At 40.3% G+C, this 23,520-nt stretch overlaps 2 protein-coding genes across 2 annotated transcripts in view; one reads left to right on the forward strand and one right to left on the reverse strand.

Moving 5' to 3' along the window:
- The window catches only part of Gclm (Glutamate-cysteine ligase modifier subunit), a 92,323-nt gene extending 89,544 nt beyond the window's left edge, over positions 1 to 2,779 (reverse strand). The window contains exons 1-2 of the mRNA XM_067144517.2: positions 2,614 to 2,779; positions 2,284 to 2,355 (exon numbers count right to left, since the gene is read on the reverse strand). Coding sequence (XP_067000618.2) covers positions 2,284 to 2,355; positions 2,614 to 2,721 — 180 coding nt within the window. The 5' untranslated portion in view covers positions 2,722 to 2,779. The remainder of the gene's footprint in view (positions 1 to 2,283; positions 2,356 to 2,613) is intronic.
- Positions 2,780 to 3,118: 339 nt separating this feature from the next.
- The window catches only part of LOC136867348 (transmembrane protein 14C), a 29,379-nt gene continuing 8,977 nt past the window's right edge, over positions 3,119 to 23,520 (forward strand). Inside the window, exons 1-2 of the mRNA XM_067144519.1 lie at positions 3,119 to 3,351; positions 3,455 to 3,644. Coding sequence (XP_067000620.1) covers positions 3,276 to 3,351; positions 3,455 to 3,644 — 266 coding nt within the window. The 5' untranslated portion in view covers positions 3,119 to 3,275. The remainder of the gene's footprint in view (positions 3,352 to 3,454; positions 3,645 to 23,520) is intronic.

The raw sequence follows: 23,520 nt of genomic DNA on the forward strand, positions 1-23,520 counted from the left end.
CGATGGATGAAGCTGTACGCATAAACCGGCTTCGGTGGTGGGGTGATGCGAGACGAATGAAGAAGGATAGGTTACCTAGGAGAATAATAGACACTCTTATGGAGGGTATGAGAAGCAGAGATAGACCAAGACAACGATGGTTAAACTCAGTTTCTAACGGTTTAAAGATAAGAGGTATAGAACTAAATGAGGCCACACCACTAGTTGCAAATAGAGGATTGTGGTGACGTTTAGTAAATACACAGAGGCTTGCAGACTGACCGCTGAAAGGCATAACAGTCTATAATTATAATGTTACCGTACCGACTATGATAAGAGTGGTATTTCAGAATCGGAAGAAAACTAAATATGAAGGCCTCCAATATCGAAAGCGCATAACATTGATCAACAATAGGCCTAACGTTACACTGACCACTGTTTGTTGTGATGTTCTTTGTCTCTTATGTTGCCACTCAACTCCGATAAATGTGATTACTGCTGGGTACGAAGAATAACAGCCTGACTGAATATTGGCGGGAAATAGCTGGGGAGTTAGAAAACTTTCTTCTTTAGCATGCCATTCCGCTGGTTCATACATTATCTGATACTGCTGGTACGTAACACATTGCTTCATCATACTATTCCAGGTATTCTTTCCCTACTCTGACATGTCATTTTGAATGAGCAGCGTGCACACTTAAGGATGAGGCTCACTTAGTAGTAGCCAAATTAGCAGTGAAGTTGTGGTTTCTCCTATAGCTTGGAGGAAAAATTTGCCAAGTCAGATAGATTTTTCCACCGCCAGTGTAGTGAATTGAGAATTTCCGACTCATCGTGTACTCCTAGGAAACAGATTAGTAAAAGAGAATAGTTTTTGCCCTGGGACTCTCCCCTATTTGACCACCCCTCCTCACCGCAAAAAAAAGACGAAGTGTGTTCACAGACCATGATCATTCCAGCTCTGGAAATCTGAACTGTTAGATCAGCAGTTTAGTACTGTTTGTTAAAAGTGATAAAATGTGTGGTTTTTCATTCGATTAAGTATTTCATACAAAAGCATTGCTTTCAATCACATCATTCCTACTGACATCATTGTAATGACCTATGTCCATTCCAGTTCAAAAATCCACTAAGACAGTCTTTCTGAGGATGTAAACAGGCAGGTGGAGGGTGAGTTATAATGAAAACTCCCCAACATGATTGTGACTTTACAATGAAAATTCCCTAACCCAGTCTTCATAGGAGGAAATATGTTTTGTGACTTCCCGTCGAATTCCTAGGGTAACATTAAGAGCTATGCAATTTAATACAATCTTGCTTACAACGTGTACACTACCTAACCTAGAATTCTGTAGCGAATCACGGGTACATCAGTTAGTTAGGTTATAAAACTAAATGTACTTCTGGGGACAGGATGGTGGGTTCCTGGACATCGCAATGAACACATCTCTCCTCTGACACTCATTCCAAGGAAGATTTCATTAATTGCTACCTCCTTGCCGTTCCTACAAGGCTGCCACTTTTGTTGAAAATAAGAAAACCACGCAGTTTCAAATTGTCATGGCATGTGCACGTAACCTTACTTTTGGTCACATTTTGGCAGGACACCAGGGCATGCTAGAAGTTTCACAGACTTAACCTGGGGCTTACACCCCAAGACTCCCTTTGCTTGCCCCCAGTCCAAGTTTCGTCACTAGCCAGAAACTCACAAATCCAGTCCATTGGTCTTATCACTAGCTGGATCTAACCTAACCACACTGGCCCATTTCCTAACCAATCTAGACCAATAGTCTTGTCCAGACATTTCCATCATAAAAGTGCCCTATAAGTGAATTGGGAAACAGTCCACTTCTTTTCTGTAACCTGACTAAACAAAGAGCAGAACTAGAAGTACATTTCTATACCATGTCATTCTCTAAACATAAACAGAGGATATTTATTTTGAAACTGCTTACTCATTACGACCTTGAGAAGCATATTACAAAGCAACTTTTTAATGTCCTTCATATACAGCTTTCTCATCCTGAATGAACAAGAAAACTACATCATCATCATTAGACACTTCTCCTTGAACCAATGCAAAGAATGAAATAGGCCTAATTGAAAACGTGTAAACACTGGAATGGAAAAATATCAGTTCATACATTTAGTTTCCTTATTTCGAATTCGCAATATTCATTTCTTATATGGATATCACTGACGACATTATATAAGACTGAAATTCTGGCATTCCTTCCTCACATGTGGTCAAAAGAATGCACACAAAAAAAAAAAAACTTATCAATATGAGCATAGTAAGCCTACCTGAATTGTTTCCCCTTCATTAAGTGTTGCTGGCTGCCAGTTCTTCAGCGTAATCTTCAAACTCTCAATTAGCTATATTTGAAACAAAATATAAGTAAAAATTAGTGTCAATCTATTATCAATCATAACAGCATGTCAATGAAATGCTTCTCATTTAGTTGAAAAATTGTGATTCAAATAAAATTTCAGAGATATACTTCTACTTTCTAAACATGAATAAATTCAAGACAAGAAATTATTTACTGTAGTAGGAAATGATTGTCAATCATGATCAATAAGATCACAAACACACATCATAAAACAGAGGTATTTTGAATTTAATAATCACACCTCATCCGTAGGGTTCTGTCCAGCTTTCTTTTTCACTTCATTCAAACTCAAAATATTTCCAGTATGAATGCAAATCTTCTTCACGCTTGCCGGGAGATTCTGCAACATTCCTGCGGTTGATTGCTTTAGAATTTTTACACCCAAGATGCTCACACTCTAGCAGTCAACCCTGATCTGTGCCCAGCCTCCAAGGAATCGATGCTTAATATACACTGAAATAGCGATTATGTCGATACTCACCAAAGATGTTATGAGGAAACAAAACCATTTTCGCAGTATTAGTCATCAAATGTTCCTATGTAGTTTATAATCTGAATTTGCATATAAATGACATAATTTCCAATTAAACTTTACCCAATGTAATTTCATTACAAATTTATGCGATGTTTAATGTTACATCAGAATTCTGACTGAAAATAATTGATACATAAGAAGGTCTATCTTTGAACTTTTCATATTTGAGCATATCGATTGTCAAGTTAACGATTGTCAATACTCTCGATTACGACATATTACATCATATATGTTGTCTAATCCTAATGTTTATTTAATCTCGAATTCATTTTGCAGGTCATCATAGAATTGCAATTTAATTTTTTGTGGCTGTTGTTATAAATAGTTTGTGAACCAACACGGATGCTCTAAGAAGCCTTGTGATCAAAATGGGCTTAGACATTCTGAGTTATGCATATGCTGCAACTGTCGCTGCAGGTGGAATTCTTGGTTACGTTAAAGCTGGTGAATATTCTGTCTCTTACAAATAAATGGGCGTGCTGTTCTTATCCGAATGAATACTATTGAATTTAAATCCTGTTATATAATAAATCTATTTCTATTTCAGGGAGCATTCCATCCTTAGGTGCTGGTCTGCTGTTTGGTAGTGTTTTAGGTTATGGAGCTTTCCAAACTTCTCAAAATCCAAACAACTACCAATTGATATATGGGACAAGTGCGGTGTTAGGGGGGTTAATGGGGTATCGCTTCTACAATTCTGGAAAATTTATGCCTGCTGGACTAGTGGCTGCATTGAGGTATGTGTAGTGCACATCTTCACTCTGGTACAAGATCTCTATCGTGTCAAACTGTAATCTGACTAAAATTGACACTTGTCATTTGCATTCTGCTTTCTTGCAGTGTAGTCCTTTTCTTCTCTGATTGTAACAGCACCGAGCTCGATAGCTGCAGTCACTTAAGTGCGGCCAGTATTCGGGAGATAGTGGGTTCAAACCCCACTGTCGGCAGCCGTGAAGATGGTTTTCCATGGTTTCCCATTTTCACACCAGGCAAATGCTGGGGTTGTACCTTAATTAAGGTCACACAACCGGACGAGTTGGCCGTGCGGTTAGGGGCGCGCAGCTGTGAGCTTGCATTCGGGAGAAAGTGGTTTCGAGCCCCATTGTCGGTACCGGTAGCCCTGAAGATGGTTTTCCGTGGTTTCCCTTTTTCACACCAGGCACCTTAATTAAGGCCACAGCCAATTCTTTCCCATTCCTAGCCCTTTTCTATCCCATCGTCGCCATAAGACCTTACTGTGTCGGTGTGGCATGAAGCAAATAGCAAAAAAAAAAAATTTAAGGTCACAGCCGCTTCCTTCCCACTCCTAGCCCTTTCCTGTCCCATCGTTGCGATAAGACCTATCTGTGTCGGTGCGACGTAATACAACTTGTAAAAAAAGAAAATGAGATTGTAACAGTGGCAGGAGGGGGGGGCTTCATTATTGCTGTGGTTTGGTTGCTGGCTTTCTACCCAGATAGCCGAGGCTAAAATCCCAGTCAATCTCAGATTGAAATTTTCATCTGAAAAATCACGAGGCCTAAGGAAGTGCATCCGGTCTTGGTCAAAACTAAAATGACCCTGGGTGGATCAGGCAACCCAGAAATGTTTGTGATAAGCAGAAAAAATTTGTCCTGTTTTTGAACACTTGTGCACCGTAATCCCTTGAATAATAGAAATAGTAGAAATATAGTAACCGGTACTCAAGGATTATTACATAAAATGTTACTTCAAATGCTGCTATTCTCACCTTAAAATGATTGTGAAAGAGAGATGTGTTCAATACGCTTGCCAGGGACTAACCCGCCTGCCCCTAGAAGTACATTTACTTCTGTAACCAAAAATACTGTTTTAGACACCATACTCTATTGCTTATAACGGTGATTGGTTCATGTATGGAAGAGGATGACGTCATTGACACCTAGGGTGAGGCCGAGATTTTGTTACCAGCCATTACAGAAGAAAAAAATTATGAAGCGGCCAGGGAAGTTTAAAAGGCTGCGGCGCATACTGTCCACACGTCAAGAAAAAGGTAGTTTAGTAGTTGTAACCTGTCTTTGCACATCCAGGCCAATCTCTGTCATGAGAGCAGTGGCCCCTTCAGGGCCACACTTCCTTCGGGAGGCTCTTTTCGGTAGAAATTCAGTATGACTTACCATACTTTTATAGCATGATAAGGATGTAATATGTTAGAAATCTTAACTGTAATACCTTTTAGAGGCGAGATGTGTTCACTGCGACAGCCAAGAAGCCACCCGCCATCGCACAGAAATAATTTTGCTTTTATAAATACAATTTATCACGCACCATAGTCCATCGCCTAACTACGTACCAGCATTTCCATTGGGTGAAACACAATGGGATATGACGTCACTCCCAACAATGATGTAAATTCCGTTACCAACCCGCGCACAAGAAATACACAACTGCACAATAAATACACAAATGAATGCAATCTGTAAAGAAAGAATATACAATACAGAACAATAATTCTCATGGTTTGGGCATGTGCAAATGATGGAAGAGACTAGAACCCCCAGACGATACTTGGAAATGGCAGTACCTGGAAGGAGACCCATTGGACGTCCCAGAAGGAGGTGGCTGGACCAAATAAATGCAGACCTTATCGAGAAAGGAACAACACTGCAGGATGTGAAAGGAGAGGAACTCTATAATGACAGGAACCAATGGAGGCATATCGTCCAAAAAAATCCTAGCTGGCCCGCTGGAATGTTACCCAGATGATGATGAGGTGCCTAAATCAGGCGAACGAGAAGGCCATAAGCCTTTACTGATGATTTGATCATCATCGAACACTTCCTGCGACTTTCGCAAAGAGCTATTAACCGTTGCACCATACTGCTGGAAATAGCCGTACTTTTTTTCTTCTTCAGTCAGTTCTGCAAAAAATGGTTCGAGAATATTGTGAATATAGCTGCCTCTGTGGATCCGTGGTAGAGTGTCGGCCTCCGGATCCCAAGATAGCGGGTTCGAACCCGGCAGAGGTAGTCGGATTTTTGAAGGGCGGAAAAAAGTCCATTCGACACTCCATGTCGTACGGTGTTGGCATGTAAAAGATCTCTGGTGATACATTTGGTATTTACCCGACAAAATTAATTCAATCTCAGCCATAGACGCCCAAGAGAGATCCGGTTTACTCTAGGTCCGCTAGATGGCAGACAGAGTAAACCGGAACGTCGAAATTGACGAGCAGACAGCCAGATGGCGTCAAATCGAAATGTCTGCAAAACGGCAGCTGAGGCCATACGATTATTATTATTATTATTATTATTATTATTATTATTATTGTGAATATAACAGTCGGCAGTAATTATGTCCTCAAAAAAATATCGGACCGATAATTCGTTGGGCACTAATAGCGCAGCATACGCCCACTTCCACGTCGTACAGAGGTGTTGGCTGTAAAATATGCAGGTTCTCTGTATCCCAGGTCCTATTGTTCTGGGAAATGACGTATCCACTCAAAAGAAACCTTGCTTAGTCACTATAAAAAGAAAGTTCGGATCCACGATACTATCGTGGACACTATTCAAAATCTTATTCTTGCAATGAAGTCTGTATGTTATAGACTGAATGAGTCCGGTGAGATTGTAAATGTAATAATTTTGTTGCATTATGTGCTGATGAATGTAAAATATTTATTTCCTGACCTACTCTCTGAAGCAGCTTACGTGGACTGACTTGCAGTCTTGCCTGTATGTCTTCTAACCTCTCTTTGTCAGAGCTGTTCTCCTTCGCTCTTTTTTTTAAATTTATTAGTTGCAGAACTAGTACAACGCCACTTGTGAACGAGTTGATGCACATAATGCTTTGATGGTACTGTAGAACTGGGAAACTATCTACGGAATTTTCAAAGGCACATTTTAACTGGTTTCTTCTTCTTGTGCAAATAACACTGGTTCAGATATAGTCTTTGCGCTGTATTGTACTTATCCCTCTTGATAATAACCTTATAACACACCTATAAAAGTTCAATCGTTACTAGCGAACTGAACGACAGAGCTAAACATCCTGCTGCCTCAGCTGTCAAGACTTCCTATCGTACCAGGTTTGACGAAAGTTATATGGCACCTGCTTGGGGATTCCCACAGCCTGTGAATAAAAGTGGGAAGTCTTAAACGGTAGGCTACTCCCTGCACAACTAGGCAACCATCCTTTATATAACACTAATATGAGAGGAAAAATGGAAGAGATCTGACACTTCGAAAAATGAAAGTATTGTCGAAAGAGAGGAAGCATGTATGGTCAGGCTCCACCTTCTTCTGAATTCCAACTTTATCTTCACATTGTGATCTTTCCTACTTTTAAAAGATCTACCCAAAGTTATTCTTCTACTTATGTCATTCCACCCCAACTCACCACTGACAGCTTGAAACATACCACATACCAATATAAATGGTCCATTATTGGACATTATAAATTTTCCAGCTAACTCATTCCTGGTTGTCAGCTTTTCGCCCCGGTGTGCTAAGTTGGGATTATCCTTTGGTAAATAGCACACCCACCAAGACGCATGGCTAGTGCATACCGTGGAGGCCACTGCGTAGGATACTTGGAGCCAGTCACATACCACATAGTCGATCATCTCGTCTCCTTGCTCCCAAGTCTTCCCAGCCTAAAGTTTGGAACATTTTAGTAACACTACTCCTTTGTCAGTAATCACCCAGAACAAATCATGCTGCTTTCCTTTGAATTTTTTTCCAGTTCTCGTATCAAGTAGTCCTGGTGAGGGTCCCATACACTGGAGCCATACTGTATCTGCAATCTAACCAGAGACTTATATGCACTCTCCTTAACATCCTTACTACATACAACCCCTAAATACTCTCATAACCATGTAAAGAGATCTATAACCATTCTTAACTACCTCGTTAATATGATTACCATTTCTTAACACCTAGGTACTTACATTGATCTCCATGAGGTACTTTCACCCCATCAACACAATAATTAAAACTAAGAGGAAATTAATTTATGCTGAGTGTCCTCTTAATATAATTTTACCCTCCAGCATTAAAAAAATATACCTGGGAAATTGAATGATATAATTATCATTATCATTATAATTATTACATTGTCTTGTAATATTAGGAGAGAAAAATGTTCTCATCGCCATAAGACATATCTGTGTCGGTGCAATGTAAAACCACTAGCAAAAAAAAAAAAAAAAAAAAAAAAAAAAAAGAGAAAAATGTTCATTACAAATGGCAGGGACCCACCTGATTGCCCTTATCTATAAATGTTTTCATTGCCCACACAGACCTCCTAAAGGGAAACCAGGAGAGTTGGTTACTAGGCAAACAGAGTTGGAGCAGGGAGATGGTTGAAAGAAGAAAAAACTGTGTGTGAGAGGTTTATGGGAGTAGTCTTGAGCTTATAGTGTTTTGACTTTTATAACCAAAATGACAAATCATCAATTTCCACGACGCTCGCGTGAAGAGACAATACCATTGGATGAAATTTTAAAGTCTCAGAATTCAATGCTGTCAAACTACATTCACAGAATCTGTAAAATGGCAGCAAGGAAAAATGCCTTCTGCGCAGTCAGGGCCATAGCTGGCTGGTCCATTGAGTTGTCATCACCCCACCAAAGGAATAGAGCGGGAGAGAAAGCATCACGTCTATTCTGATTGGCCGACAGAGAGAATAGAGTGCACCAGACAAACTTCATGTTGTGATACGTGGCATCTGCTTTTCTCATGAAGTTCTCTCTAGTTTTTAGTCTTCATGGAGGAAGTGATGACCATGTTTATTGGTAGGTATTTTGAGCCTCTTTGTCTGTGCAACTGCTTCACTTCTGATGTGGGGTGCAATTCCAGTCAGGTGATACAACTTTTCCTTCAGTGTTGGTTTTTGGTAATCAGTCTGTATATCTCATTTAGAGCAGTAAACACATGTTAAGTCTGTTCAGTTCTCTACCAATCATGGCTTGTATTTATAATTATAAGCTATAAATTTCATTTTTGTTATGTATAAAATTATAAGAATAAATTTACTTGATACTTGCTAGTGGCTTTACGTCGCACCGACACAGGCAGGTCTTATGGCAACGATGGGATAGGAAAGGGCTAGGAGTAGGAAGGAAGCGGCTGTGGCCTTAATTAAGGTACATCCCCAGCATTTGCCGGTGTGAAAATGGGAAACCACGGAAAACTATCTTCAGGGCTGCCGTCAGTGGGATTTGAACCCACTATCTCCCGGATGCAAACTCATAGCTGCGCGCCAACTCGCCTGATGATACTTGATACTTAGTGGCCTTAATTAAGGTACAACTGCAGCATTTGCCTGGTGTGAAAATGGGAAACCACCACAACCATCTTCATGGCTGCCGACAGTGTTGTTCGAACCTGCTATCTCTCGAATACTGGATACTGGCCGCACTTAAGCGACTGCAGCTATCGAGCTCGGTAGTAAGTTATTTCTTGCACATACTCCATGATTAATCTTAATCCTGTGAACCAGGAATTTAATTGGAATCAGCCTTGTCAATACTAAAAATAAGTTACTATAATAAAATAAACATCATGTTTATTTCATGTACTTGTCCTCTCATATATGTTTTGGGAACCAATCATTCTTTTCTTCAGCAAAACTAATATATTTCAAACTCCAATTAATTGATTAAAATTACATTGAATAAACTTAGTAAAATGTTCCTCTGTTACCAAAATATTACATAAAACTAATTAACTGAACAAATATCACAACTTATTACGTAGGCTCAATGTCTATTCTTCTTTCCGTCAATTTCAAAAGTAAAAACAAAAAAGCTGTAGCACTTAATAAAATGCTGGAATAATTAAAATTAAACACTGTTGTACGAAATAACTCAATCCTCCTAGCGTTTCTCCATTTTTACAATTAAAAACTTATGACTGTCTCGTCTCATCCACGTTATATCATGAACATATAATTTTTTTATTAATTCATTATTACTAATAGCAATCACTACGTGTCTCTTAAGTTCTTGAAATCATCATGACAGCGCAGATCCATTCAGCTTGTTCCTCGGTACGCTGGATGAGCTTCTTAAAATAGTGCAAGCCAGGTCAATCTCAGGATCTTTGAATTGTAGAAAAATGTATGGCCGCTTGTTGTTGACATATCATTCTCCTACCACTACGAAGTGAATGGACCAAGCAGTTTTCTTACCTTTGAAACTGGCGGAGAGAAAGAATAGACATTGCATTATTAGCTGTCATATATGTTCACTTATTTAGTTTTATATAATATTTTGATTATAGAGGAACGATTTTCTATGTTTATTCAATACAATTTTAATCAATCATTCACCACTGATCTGCATTTAGGGCAGTTGCCCAGGTGGCAGATTCCCTATCTGTTGTTTTCCTGACCTTTTCTTAAATGATTGCAAAGGAATTGGAAATTTATTGAACATCTCCCTTGGTAAGTTATTCCAATCCCTAACTCCCCTTCCTATAAACAAATATTTGCCCCAATTTGTCCTCTTGAATTCCAACTTTATCTTCATATTGTGATATTTCCTACTTTTAAAGACACCATCCAAACTTATTCGTCTACTGATGTCCTCCCACGCTATCTCTCCACTGACAGCTCGGAACATACCACTTGGTCAAGCAGCTCGTCTCCTTTCTCCCAAGTCTTCCCAGCCCAAACTTTGCAACATTTTTGTAACGCTACTCTTTTGTCGGAAATCGCCCAGAACAAATCGAGCTGCTTTTCTTTGGATTTTTTCCAGTTCCTGAATCAAGTAATCCTGGTAAGGGTCCCATACACTGCAACCATACTCAAGTTGAGGTCTCACCAGAGACAGATATGCTCTCTCCTTTACATCCTTACTACAACCCCTAAATACTCACATAACCATGTGCAGAGATCTGTACCCTTTATTTACAATCATATTTATGTGATTACCCCAATGAAGATCTTTCCTTATATTTATACCTAGGTATTTACAATGATCCCCAAAGGGAACTTTCACCCCGTCAATGCAGTAATTAAAACTGAGAGGACTTTTCCTATTTGTGAAACTCACAACCTGACTTTTATCCCCGTTTATCATCATACCATTGCCTACTGTCCATCTCACAACATTATCGAGGTCATTTTGCAGTTGCTCACAATCTTGTAACATTTATTACTCTGTACAGAATAACATCATCTGCGAAAAGCCTTATCTCTGATTCTGCTTCTTTACACATATCATTGATATATATAAGAAAACATAAAGGTCCAATAATACTGCCTTGAGGAATTCCCCTCTTAATTTTTACAGGGACAGATAAAGCTTCACCTACTCTAATTCTCTGAGTTCTATTTTCTATAAACAGAGCCACCCATTCAGTCACTCTTTTGTCAAGTCCAATTGCACTCATTTTTGCAAGTTGTCTCCCATGATCTGGCCTATCAAATGCCTTAGAAAAGTCAATCGCAGTACAGTCCAATTGACCTCCTGAATCCAGGATATCTGCTATATCTTGCTGGAATCCTACAAGTTGGGCTTCAGTGGAATAACCTTTCCTAAACCCAAAGTGCCTTCTGTCAAACCATTTATTAATTTTGCAAACATGTCTTATATATAATCATAAAGAATGCTTTCCCAAAGCTTACATACAATGCATGTCAAACTGACTGGCCTGTAATTTTCAGTTTTATGCCTATCACTCTTTCCTTTATATACAGGGGCTACTGTAACAACTCTCCATTCATTTGGTAAAGTTCCTTCACGCAAACAAAAATCAAACAAGTACTTCAGATATGGTACTAGATCCCAACCCATTGTCTGTAGTATATCCCCCGAAACCTTATCAATTCCAGCTGCTTTTCTAGTTTTCAACTTTTGTATCTTACTGTAAATGGCATTGCTGTCAAGGTAAATTTTAATATTTCTATAGTATTAGTCACCTCCTCTATCTGGACATTATCCTTGTAACCAACAATCTTTACATACTGCTGACTGAATACTTCTGCCTTTTGAAGATCCTCACATACACACTCCCCTTGTTCATTAATTATTCCTGGAATATCCTTCTTGGAACCAGTTTTTGCCTTAAAGTATCTATACATACTCTTCCATTTTTCACTAAAATTAGTGTGGCCACCAATTATGCTTGCCATCATGTTATCCTTAGCTAACTTCTTTGCTAGATTCAATTTCCTAGTAAGTTCCTTCAATTTCTCCTTACTTCCACAGCCATTTCTAACTCTATTTCTTTCCAACCTACACCTCCTTCTTAGTCTCTTTACTTCCCTGTTATAATATAGTGGATCTTTACCATTCCTTACCACCTTTAAAGGTAAAAACCTATTTTCACATTCCGCAACAATTGCTTTAAACCCCTCCCAGAGTCTTTACATTTTTTATTTACCGTTTTCCACCGATCATAGTTGCTTATTAAAAGCTCCCTCATGCCTGTTTTATCAGCCATATGGTACTGCCTAACAATCCTAATTTTAATCTCTTCCTTTCTTTCACATTTATTTTTAATCACCACAAAAAGATCACTAATACCATCTATTACTTCGGTTTCTCTATAGAGCTCATCTGGTTTTACTAGCACCACATCCAGAATATTCTTCCATCAAGGTGTAGTAAAGCTAATGCAGTGAGCTCGCAGTTGCGATCAGCAGTATTCTGTAAGAAGGAAGTCAGCTCCCAGACGAAACTATCTTTACATCGGTCTGTTTTCAGACCGACTTTGCTTTAGGGAGCGAAAGCTGGGTGGACTCAGGATATCTTATTCATAAGTTAGAAGTAACAGACATGAAAGTAACAAGAATGATTGTTGGTACAAACAGGTGGGAACAATGGCAGGAGGGTACTCGGAATGAGGAGATAAAGGCTAATTTAGGAATGAACTTGATGGATGAAGCTGTACGCATAAACCGGCTTCGGTGGTGGGGTCATGTGAGGCGAATGGAGGAGGATAGGTTACCTAGGAGAATAATGGACTCTGTTATGGAGGGTAAGAGAAGTAGAGGGAGACCAAGACGACAATGGTTAGACTCGGTTTCTAACGATTTAAAGATAAGTGGTATAGAACTAAATGAGGCCACAACACTAGTTGCAAATCGAGGATTGTGGCGACATTTAGTAAATTCTCAGAGGCTTGCAGACTGAATGCTGAAAGGCATAACAGTCTATAATGATAATGTATGTAATGTATGTATGTTTAGTATTGACAAGGTGGATACCAATTAAATTCCTGGTTCACAGAATTGAGATTAACTGTAAGTACTCAATATGGACCATTATAGGCCACAGATATGGTCAAATTAATAGATTCATACTCCATGAGTCAGTAAAATCCCAAACTGGTGTCATCAATAGTTTGTTGCGTACCTTAGAAGAAGTACGTTAGAGAATATCAAGCCCAGTCACCTTCGAATTAGTCCCATTTGAGGCTTCACATGATTCTAGCAGTGCTGCCATAATCAGGACCATTCCAGGAAGTAATTTTCTCACAGTGTGTTCAAAATAGAATACAGTTCGGTTTGAAATTCCTTCATTGTCTGAAATTTTGCCCATACAGCTGCATTTTCAGTTTTGAGAACAGAAAGAAGTATCATACGATATAAACTTCATCATGATCCATTTGACAAATATTCACATTAATAAATTAAAATGTAGGTCCACCTATTCAATACCATTTAATATGATGTCAAATCACTTATACAATGAGACTGGTTCCGCACCCAGTATGGGTCATCTTCAGCCATGGGCTAGAATTGACAGTATACATTGCAAATACAATCAGAACACTTCAAAACTATTATGTAAATACAGTATTACAAGTTATTTTACCAAACAGACAAAAACTCATTATAATTAGTGAATCGAAATTTCACTAGTCTAATTTTGTTACGTGTGACGTTGCCATTGATATTAATCTAAAATGAACAGTCCTAATAAATAAAATTCCTAATGTACAATTAAAATATTAAAATTGGACCTGAACTGTTACACATAGGGCCTACCGTATTAAAATTGGAGTTGAGCTGTTAGACTGGTCAATAAGGTTCATTCTGAGCAAATAGGTATCTCCACGATGTCAGACTATGTACACATACCAACAAATTTAGACAACAGTTGTTGTATGTTCCTGGGTAGTTCCTGCATAGTTTGACATCATGGAGAGACCTATACTGAGTGGCCAAAAGTCATGGGAAGACACTTGAACCATGCCTAGTGGCATGTTCATAAATGTGACGTTTTTCAAATATGTAAATGGCTTCCTATGGCCTCAGTTCGAATAACTTATGCCTTTCTGGTGAAGTAGTAGAGAGGGCAGCACTGTCTGATATAAACACGGAAGATCGTTCCTTTTGCGAGACGAGGACTGTTATCTCTTTAAAGGGAATCTTTGCTTTGTTTATGAGAGATTAATTAACTATGGAGCCCGCACAGAGCAGAGCTGCATTCCTATCTTATAAATGGATGTTTAATATATTCAAACCGAGCTCATACTAACATGCATCTTAATATTTTGATTATTCATATTGGAGGTACGTTAATTCTTGTTTAACTTTTGTTTTACGTTTCTTACTAGTACTATTCGCCCTATTGAATATAGCCTTCCGCCCCAAACAGCATGAGTGGGACGTGTGTCTGATAGTGTGTTTGTGACTATGCCATGTTAGTAACTGGGTCTCAAAATTTGGTTCTGTTTATGTGCACTGCATCGTATGGTATTTCGCCATCAATTATGTGTATGCTCTCCGTGTCGACTGGAAGCTTCATTCTCGTCGTACGAGGCGCGTGACATGATGGTTATGAGTACGGGATTCCTCCGACCCCTTTGTATTATTGTTTGCGTCGTGCACACTGCTGTCTGGTGAATGCGAGACCTGTAGTTCATGACCAGATGAGTCACCCTATATGAATTAGTGTTCTGCCTTATAAATTGGAGCTACCGCTCCTATTGCCTGTCGTGCTGGCATGTGTGTGTGTGAACCCGGGTGTGTGTGTGAGTGAGGGGAGTGGAAAGACGATGCATCGGTCAGTTGTATTTTCATTTGTGATTTTGTTTCTGTACCTTTTGTTTGTTCTTGGTACAGTATTGCTTATTCTATCTTGGTCTCTGTCTCGGGCGCTTGCTTACCTGTGAGGCAGCCATGATTGTTTTCTTTTATTCTGTCGGGCTATGCGCATGCCTGTGTTTTCTCCTTTTGATTTAATTCACTTCTTTGGTCCAGAGACGTTTCTCTCTCTGGCGTGCTATTATCTAACGTTTTGGTTTTACCCTTTTTCCCCCTCCATTATGCATGGATCCTTTTTTCGGATGAGCTATGACTATTGTTGTTGTGTTGATAATGAGTGCAATGAAGTAAATCTCGTAAAAAGAACGACCTAGTTGGGCCGTGTGAGCTGTATAATTACCTGCACATAATGTAACCTGGTTATATGTGAGGCGGCAAGTTTGTGGTAATATTTATTTCTATCTTGGAGTGTAAAAACGTCGCACTTACCCTATAATGTTCAGACATCCATCTTTTGCCCTTTTTTTAATGTTATTGACATCACAATTTTACCTTTCTGCTTCAATCTTATTACATCAATAAACCTCCATTTAAATTTTATTTGCATTTTATTGCTGTAGTTTAGACTGATATCCTTGTTCATGAACAATGAGGATTGTTTCCAGCTCAAGGCTGTTCTCTGCTGGCCTTTTCTAGTCGCGGTTCACGCCTCATTTTTCCCTACGTGCGCATGATTTTACGTCTCAGACTATCGCTAGGGAAGGGGGGTGTTGCACACTGAATGTGATGTTAATAGTGAGTTGCTCCTCTGCAAGCTCTCAAAACGGTAGCAGTGCAGCGAGGCATCAACTCTGCAAGGTGTTGGAATCGTTCTGGAAGCTTCTGGGCCCACTCATCTTGTACTGCTACCCACAGTTGTGTAGTTGGTGTGGGGTTCATGGATTGTACACCAGCATCGGCAGCTACCCATGAATGCTCTATTGGATTGAGATTGGGGGATCTGGAGGGCCAATCCATAGTCGTAACCTCACTGAAGTGCTCCTCCACCCACCTGCATGCCACCACAGAGCGATGACATGGCACATTGTTCTGTTGAAACATGGCACCTCCATCAGGGTACTCTAGGGCCAAAAAGGGATGTTGATGGTCTGAAAGAATGTCCACATAACGTGCACCTGTCAGCGCTCCCTGCAGCCGGTCAATGTGGCCTAATTGCGACCATGAAAACGCCACCTAAACCAGAACTGAGCCACCTCCCGTCTGACCCAACCTTGTTGAGACGTAGGGTTCATAGCTTCATAGGGCATATGCCACACTCTCACGTGCCCATCAGCCTGATACAACTGGAACCGGGATTCCTCGGACCATACCACACGCCGCACTGTTCCATGGTCCATTGCCGATGTTCGCGGGCCCATGCACGTCGTTGAACCCTGTGTTGAGGTGTCGGCAAAGGGACAAGAGTTGGTCGTCGGCATGTGGAGCCTATGCAGTGCAGTTTCCTCCTTACAGTTCTAGTAGAAATGGGTTCCTGACTCCCAACATTCAACTGGGTGGTGATCTGACTCACAGTAGCCCATCGAGCGCCCAGTATGGTTCTGTGGAGGCAATGTGATGTCCGTTTGTTAAACACCTGTGGTCTTCCCATACGGCAGTTTACGCAGGTGGTAACATTCTCTTTGCGATATTGAAGATCCACCCTCGACACTGTTGACCTCGGAAACCCGAATTCGTGTGTAATCTAAGCAATGCTATGACGCATGAGCTGTGTGCCGATGATCATCCCATGTTCAAAGTCGGTTAACTCGCGACGTGTTGCCATCTTCACAACTCTGGTGTCTGTAACAAACTGCTCAGCTACACCGCAGCTAGCCGCAATGCTCTGATGTCATTCACGGCACATTTTCTAATGGGACACCCCTTCCCATGACTTTTGGCCACTCATTGTATTTGCTCAGCATGAACCTTATTGATAAACAGCTCATGCATCATAATTTTGACTCAAGTCCTTTAGATTTTGCAAGGTCCCTTCTATCAAATAATTCAAGTGTACCTATGACCCATGCGCTGTGTGCCGATGATCATCCCATGTTCAAAGTCAGTTAACTCGCAACGTGTTGCCAACTTCACAACTCTGGTGTCTGTAACAGACTGCTCAGCTACGCCGCAGCTAGCTGCATTGCTCTGATGTCATTCACGGCACATTTTCTAATGGGACACCCCTTCCCGTGACTTTTGGTCACTTATTGTATTTGCTCAGCTTGAACCTTATTGACAAACAGCTCATCCATCGTGATTTTGACTAAAGTCCTTTAGATTTTGCAAGGTCCCTTCTATCAAATAATTCAAGTGTACCATCTCAAGTCTACTCATTGTGTGTAGCCTGTACTTGTTTTAAAGTGTTAATTTTATTCTATTTGCAATATATATTGTTAATTTTAGTCCATGGCTGAAGATGGCCCACAACAGGGTCAAAACCGGTCCCATTGAATAAGTGATTTGACATCATATTAAATGGTATTGAATTGGTGGACCATCATTTTAATTTCTTATTAATGTGAGTAGAAAGAAGTTGCAGGGTGAAAGATCAGGTAAATAGGGAGAATGTGGCACCAGGATCGTGCTGCTCTTGGTCCAAAAAAAAAAAAAAAGTCTGGTTAGGACAGCAGTCTGGGCAGGTGCATTGTCATGATGAATGAGCCACATATTTTTATGTCACAGATCAGGTTGCTAACTTCTCATATCCTCCCTAGGCATTTCTAAACTTTGACATAGAAAGCAATGAGGTGAACAGTTCCTTTCCAATAAAAAATAAAAAGTGCACTTGGTGCTACCTTTAACTTCCCAGGTTTCATCACCCATAATGACATTGAAAAGAAGATGAGGGTTCATTGGCAGATTGTTCTTTGAGCTCTAAGCACACATCCTTTGTTGCTTTTAGCCATCACCGAGGAGTCTAGGCACAAGCATTGATGCAACACACTGTATGTGTACATTTTCTGTAGAATTTTGTGGCAGGTTTCATGACTGTTTCCCACTACTGCACCAGTGGTTCAACAACTGTCTTTGCAGATAATCTCGTGTACTTTTGTGATCGTTTCAAGCATTGAAATAGACCCTGGAATGAGGGAAAACTATTGAAATGTTTGAAAACATCCCATGGCCTTCTCTCCAAAAGCTATATTCAGCATTTCATAACAATCTGAAGCTCTTTCCCTAGCCAGAAGCACAACTTGATGCAAACATGCTGTTCATATAAATCCTCCATTTCATTACTTATAGAGAGCACATAGCATGTAGTTACAAACACAAATGTAGTGTAGCGATGAAAGATGACATTATTTACAAGAATGAAACATTTTAAACTTGCAGTGAATGAAAGTTTTTCATTGTTCTCCCTGAGCACCAATTGGGTACACTTCGTAAGCGTAACTTCACTCTTCATTGTTGACCATATTCTTAGTCATTCAGTTTTCTGAAGATGACTTTGAGACTGGAAGATGCTGCAAGAGCTGTAGCACTAATAATTATTGATGATGGGCACAGCTTTCAGTATGTTGCAGATGTCTTAAGAACATCACAAACAAGCGTACATAGGGCACTAATGCATCATCAGGAATACGGCACCTTTTAAGAAACTTGGTTCCAGTCGTCTAAGGTGTACAAGGGCCAGAGATGATCGATTTGTAATTCCAGAGAAACCTTCATGTCACAGTCGTGGAGGTTAGAAATCACCTAGAGAAAATTCATGACATCAAATTAGTGAGTGGACAGTGAGCAGATTTGGTTTCAAGAAGGCCTTTTACTGGCCCCGAGTTGACATATCAACATTGGACAGTCTGCCTACAATTTTCTCAAGAATATAACTGTGTTCAGGAGCAGTGCCCTCTTGACCGGTGAGGTTCAGACCAGAGGGAAGGGAGAGGATGTGGAGAAGACCTGGTGAGCACTATGCTGCCTGTACCTTCTCAGCAGGAACAGCCTATGGAGGAGGCCTGTCACCTTCTCATGAAGGTATTAATTCTCATAGTCAAACTGGGCAGGTGTCTATTGAAAACAGAGCACTGAAAGCTCATCTGTATATCAAGGAGGTTCCCATACATCACTTTTCTTCCACGTGTCATAGAAACCTTTGTTTTAATTCATGATAATGCATGCCATCATGTTGCTCGAAGTGTGTCAGTGGTCTTGCAGGATACCAGAGTCATCGTTCTCAACTGTCCAGTTCTTAGCCTTGATTTCATCCCCATCAAGCATATATGAGATAAGCTTGGATGTGCTGTTCACCTGCAATGTTTTCAAACCCTGCATTCACTTAGGGCAGTTCTGCATGCCGAATGGAATACAAGCGCACAAAATGACAACAACACCTTAATTGTCAGAATGCTGGTTAGTGTGATAGCTATTACTAATCCAAAGGTCATAACACCTGTTATTGAGTGTCCTGGGTCCTGTTCAGGAGGCTCTGTGGCCCGAATTTTCATCGCAGTGAAATACAGTGCCAATGGACCAATGTATACAACTTCCATTTATACAATATTTTACATGGCTGCTGTTCTTAAAATTGCATGTTAAATAGTACATACAGTTGCAATAAGGAGTGCTTAAAAGTTGAGGACAATATATTGCACTTAGTATGTAATTTTGGCTCATCAAATATAAATTTCTCAGGAGAAAAAAAAGAAGAAGAAAGTGTTATGGGTCTTTTTTCAGCAGTGTATAAAACAGTGTAGGAAGTTGTGATCATGTACCTTGTGCAGCTGCAGTTGATGAATGATGTAGCCTACATCCTTTGTTTCAAATATGTTCAGTATTCTGGATGAGATCAAATATCTGCAGGTTGCAGTCCTTTCCCAGTATCAAGCCAGCTTACTGAGGAATGAGAATTGCTTCCTTAAGTCTAGCAAGTCAAAACACTTGTATACAGTAGATAAGACAGTGGGGAGAATGATATGTAACTTCAAGAATCATTGATTTGTTTACCTGTTTAAGAATGGCTATACCACAGGGCTTCCTCTATATATCAGGAATCTAGCAGGAGGTGAAAAGAATCAGAAGCCCATCTTTGATTTAGAGACCCAACTGTTCAGTCTGCTCAACATCAATGTGATACAAACCATCATTTTTTCCAACTTAACTGTTCTTATTTGCCTCATCCAATTGTTTTCTTGACATGGCAAAAGCCCAAAAGTGGAAGTATTGACTCCTAACCTTAATTTTCCAGTGGATATTCCAAACACAAGGTGTCCAACATGCCTTCGTTCAATCCTTGAGTCTGAGCCTTTGCAATCCAGTGTTACAAGTCCACCTCTTTAAGCAGTGTTCCTAGTGCACAGCAAAATAAATGTTTGGTATAACTGCAAGGGGGAAGCTATAATGGTGTGACAAGGAAACCAGCAAGAAGCAATGTCCAGACTAATTATTGTTTGGTGATATTGTTGCAACGACTTCAAACAGCTCAAAACTATGTTGACAAGAAAAGGTACAGAATTAATAAGCAGAAGAATTATAAAATTCATCTCTCATTCCTATATCGATGAGGAAAGAGGGCACAATCATTCTTGGGGACAGCTACAGTATGCCTTATTCATACTTTTCTATGAAGACAATTTCATCCTTTCTTCAATTCGTAGATCATTCTCTATGATACATCTTGTCTTGAAGATATTCTTTGAGGTAGAAATTGCATAGGGGAGATTGTGGGTTCAAATCCCATCATTGGCAGTCCTGAAGATTGTTTTACATGGTTTCCCATTTTCACAACAGGCAAATAATGAGCTTTAATTAAGGCCACGGCCACTGCCTTCCCCAGCTGTCCATTGCCAAAAACATTTTTTGTGTTAGTATTACTGGTTGACTGAAAACTGACTCTTCAGAACATTTTCCAAAGAGACCGCATTCTGAAAAAGGAATTGTAAGCCTAAAAATGAGTAAATTTCATCTGACCATGGTGTCCAGCTCCATGGCTAATTGGTCTGTTGGTCCAAGGGATCTCAGGTTCATTTCAGGGATTTTAACTTCCAATTCCTCGACTTGGGGCGAGATGTTTGTGCCTTCTTCATAATTAGAATTCATCGTAGGTATGGCGCAAAGGTCACCTATAGGGCACCAACTCACAAAACTTGTACCAGGTCTCTACTGAGGCCACACGTTATTATCCCCTCTTATCTTATCTTCCTGTTATAGCTTGCTTGGGACCACATGCCGATTTCAATTTCTCAGCCTTCGATGTTTCCATTTCCTTTCTTTCCTGTTCTCCTTCATCTTTTTGCTGTGTTTTTTCTTTCTCTTCTCTAATCAGTTTGTGCCAGTTTTCTTTATCATTTTGCCTTAGAATCCTTCCATACTTAACATTTTATTTTTAAAATATCTCTTAAATTCTTCTTCTCTTATATTATTATGTTCCAAATCTTTATTGACTTCTTGAATCCAGCTTATTGTTGACTTTTTCTCCCAAAGGTATTTGAATATCTTGTTTGTTAATCTGTTATTGCTGGGCTGAGTGGCTCTCAGACGGTTGAGACGCTGGCCTTCTGACCCGTACTTGGCAGGTTTGCTCCTGGCTTAGTCCAGTGGTATTTGAAGGTGCTCAAATACATCAGCGTCATGTCGGTAGATTTACTAGCATGTAAAAGAACTCCTGCGGGACATTCTGGCACCTCATAGTCTCCAAAAAACCTTCAGAAGTAATTAGTGGGACATAATAACATTATTTATTAATCTTTTATTATATATCCAGTAAATAACAGTCTATTTTTTTCTTCTTGTTTCTGTTACATTTTCTATGTTCTGATAGATTTCCTTCATCATCATTTTCATTTCCCCTATGTCCAGCTCCAGCTCCAGTATCAGAGTGTGTTGCTGGCTTTGACAGTATCTGCGATTAGTACCACTTTAGGAGTGACCCCATGGTTCTGGCTTGCCTATTGTTAGTACCCACTCTATGAGGAACACCACAGGATAGTGAGAGTCCCTGTGGTTAGCACATGTATGTAATGAAGTCGGGGTGTTGATGATCGTACTTCTCCGTCGTTGCCTCTCCTTCCACCATTCCTCTTCAGTAATTGCATTCCAGGCCAGTCTTTTTTTTTTTCTTATACTGTTCTTGACCGAGTTTATCCATCTTGCTCTGGGCCTTTCGCTTTCCCTCCTCCCCCCCCCCCCCCCCCCACCATCCTAGCCTCCAACACTTGTTTTGGTATCCTTCTCTCCTCCATCATCATAACATGTCCAAACCATTCCACTTTATTCTTTTCCATTTGATCACTCAATTTTCGTACCCCTATCTCCTTTCTCACCTCAGTATTTCTCTGATCTCCGTGTTTTCCCTAACATACTCTCAGAAACTTCATCTCACCGGCCTGAATTTTAGTCTCTTCTCTTGCTGTCAGTGTCCAAGTCTCTGATGCATACATTAATATAGGAGTATAGTACATCTTGTACATTATCTCTTTACATTTTATAGTGGTCTTAATTAGGGTACAGCCCCAGCATTTGCCTGGTGTGAAAATGGGAAAGCACGGGAAACCATCTTCAGGGCTGCCGACAGTGGGGTTTGAAACTCCCGAATACTGGATACTGGCCGCACTTAAGCGACTGCAGCTATCGAACTTGGTCGCACAATTCTGTACCGTTGACTGAACCTAGGATGTTTTTAATGATTCTTCTTTCTAATATTTCAAGCTTATCTAATCTATTGTTTCAAGGAACATGTTGCACAAAGACTAAATGAAAAGGCTAAAGGAAACACAATAGGGGAAGAATGGACAGTCATGAAGAATGAGGTCCCTAAGGCTGCTGAAGAAATGTTAGGAAGAAAGGAAAGATCAATGGATAACTCAGAAGATTCTAGACCTGATTGATGAACAACGAAAATACAGGAATGCAATGACGAACCTACTACGCTGGCGTAGCAGGGGGAGAGGTGATACTCCCACATGGCACGTCCCAGGTGTCGGATTGGGGGGTTCGAACCGGCTTGCCAGAGGACTTGAGGGAAATAAAATACCTCTTGCGGACCAAACACACAACCCCCTGTAGATGGGGAACGTAGACTAAGAATACACCCATGGTATCCCCTGCCTGTCAAAAGGGACGACCAAGGGATGATTGCATTCGAACCATGAAACTACTTGTGATTAGTACCACCATGTGGAGAACACCATGGGTCGCTTTTACTTGCGCGTAGTACCACTATGTTAGGTACTAAATAGGTTTGTGATTTTTTTTTTGCTACTTGCTTTACGTCGCACCGACACAGATAGGTTTTATAGCGACGATAGGACAGGGAAGGGTTAGGAGTGGGAAGGAAGTGGCCGTGGCCTTAATTAAGGTACAGCCCCAGCATTTGCCTGGTGTGAAAATGGGAAACCACGGAAAACCATTTTCAGGGCTGCCGACAGTGGGGTTCGAACCTACTATCTCCCGAATACTGGATACTGGCCACACTTAAGCGACTGCAGCTATCGAGCTCGGTTTTGTGATTAGTAGCAACAGAGTGTGTTGCTGGCTTTTACAGTATCTGCGATTAGTACCACTTTAGGAGTGACCCCATGGTTCTGGCTTGCCTATTGTTAGTACCCACTCTATGAGGAACAACACGGGATAGTGAGAGTCCCTGTGGTTAGCACATGTATGTAATGAACACCATAG

Source organism: Anabrus simplex, chromosome 3 (genome assembly GCF_040414725.1).
Source record: "Anabrus simplex isolate iqAnaSimp1 chromosome 3, ASM4041472v1, whole genome shotgun sequence".
In the NCBI taxonomy this organism is placed as follows: Eukaryota; Metazoa; Arthropoda; class Insecta; order Orthoptera; family Tettigoniidae; genus Anabrus; species Anabrus simplex.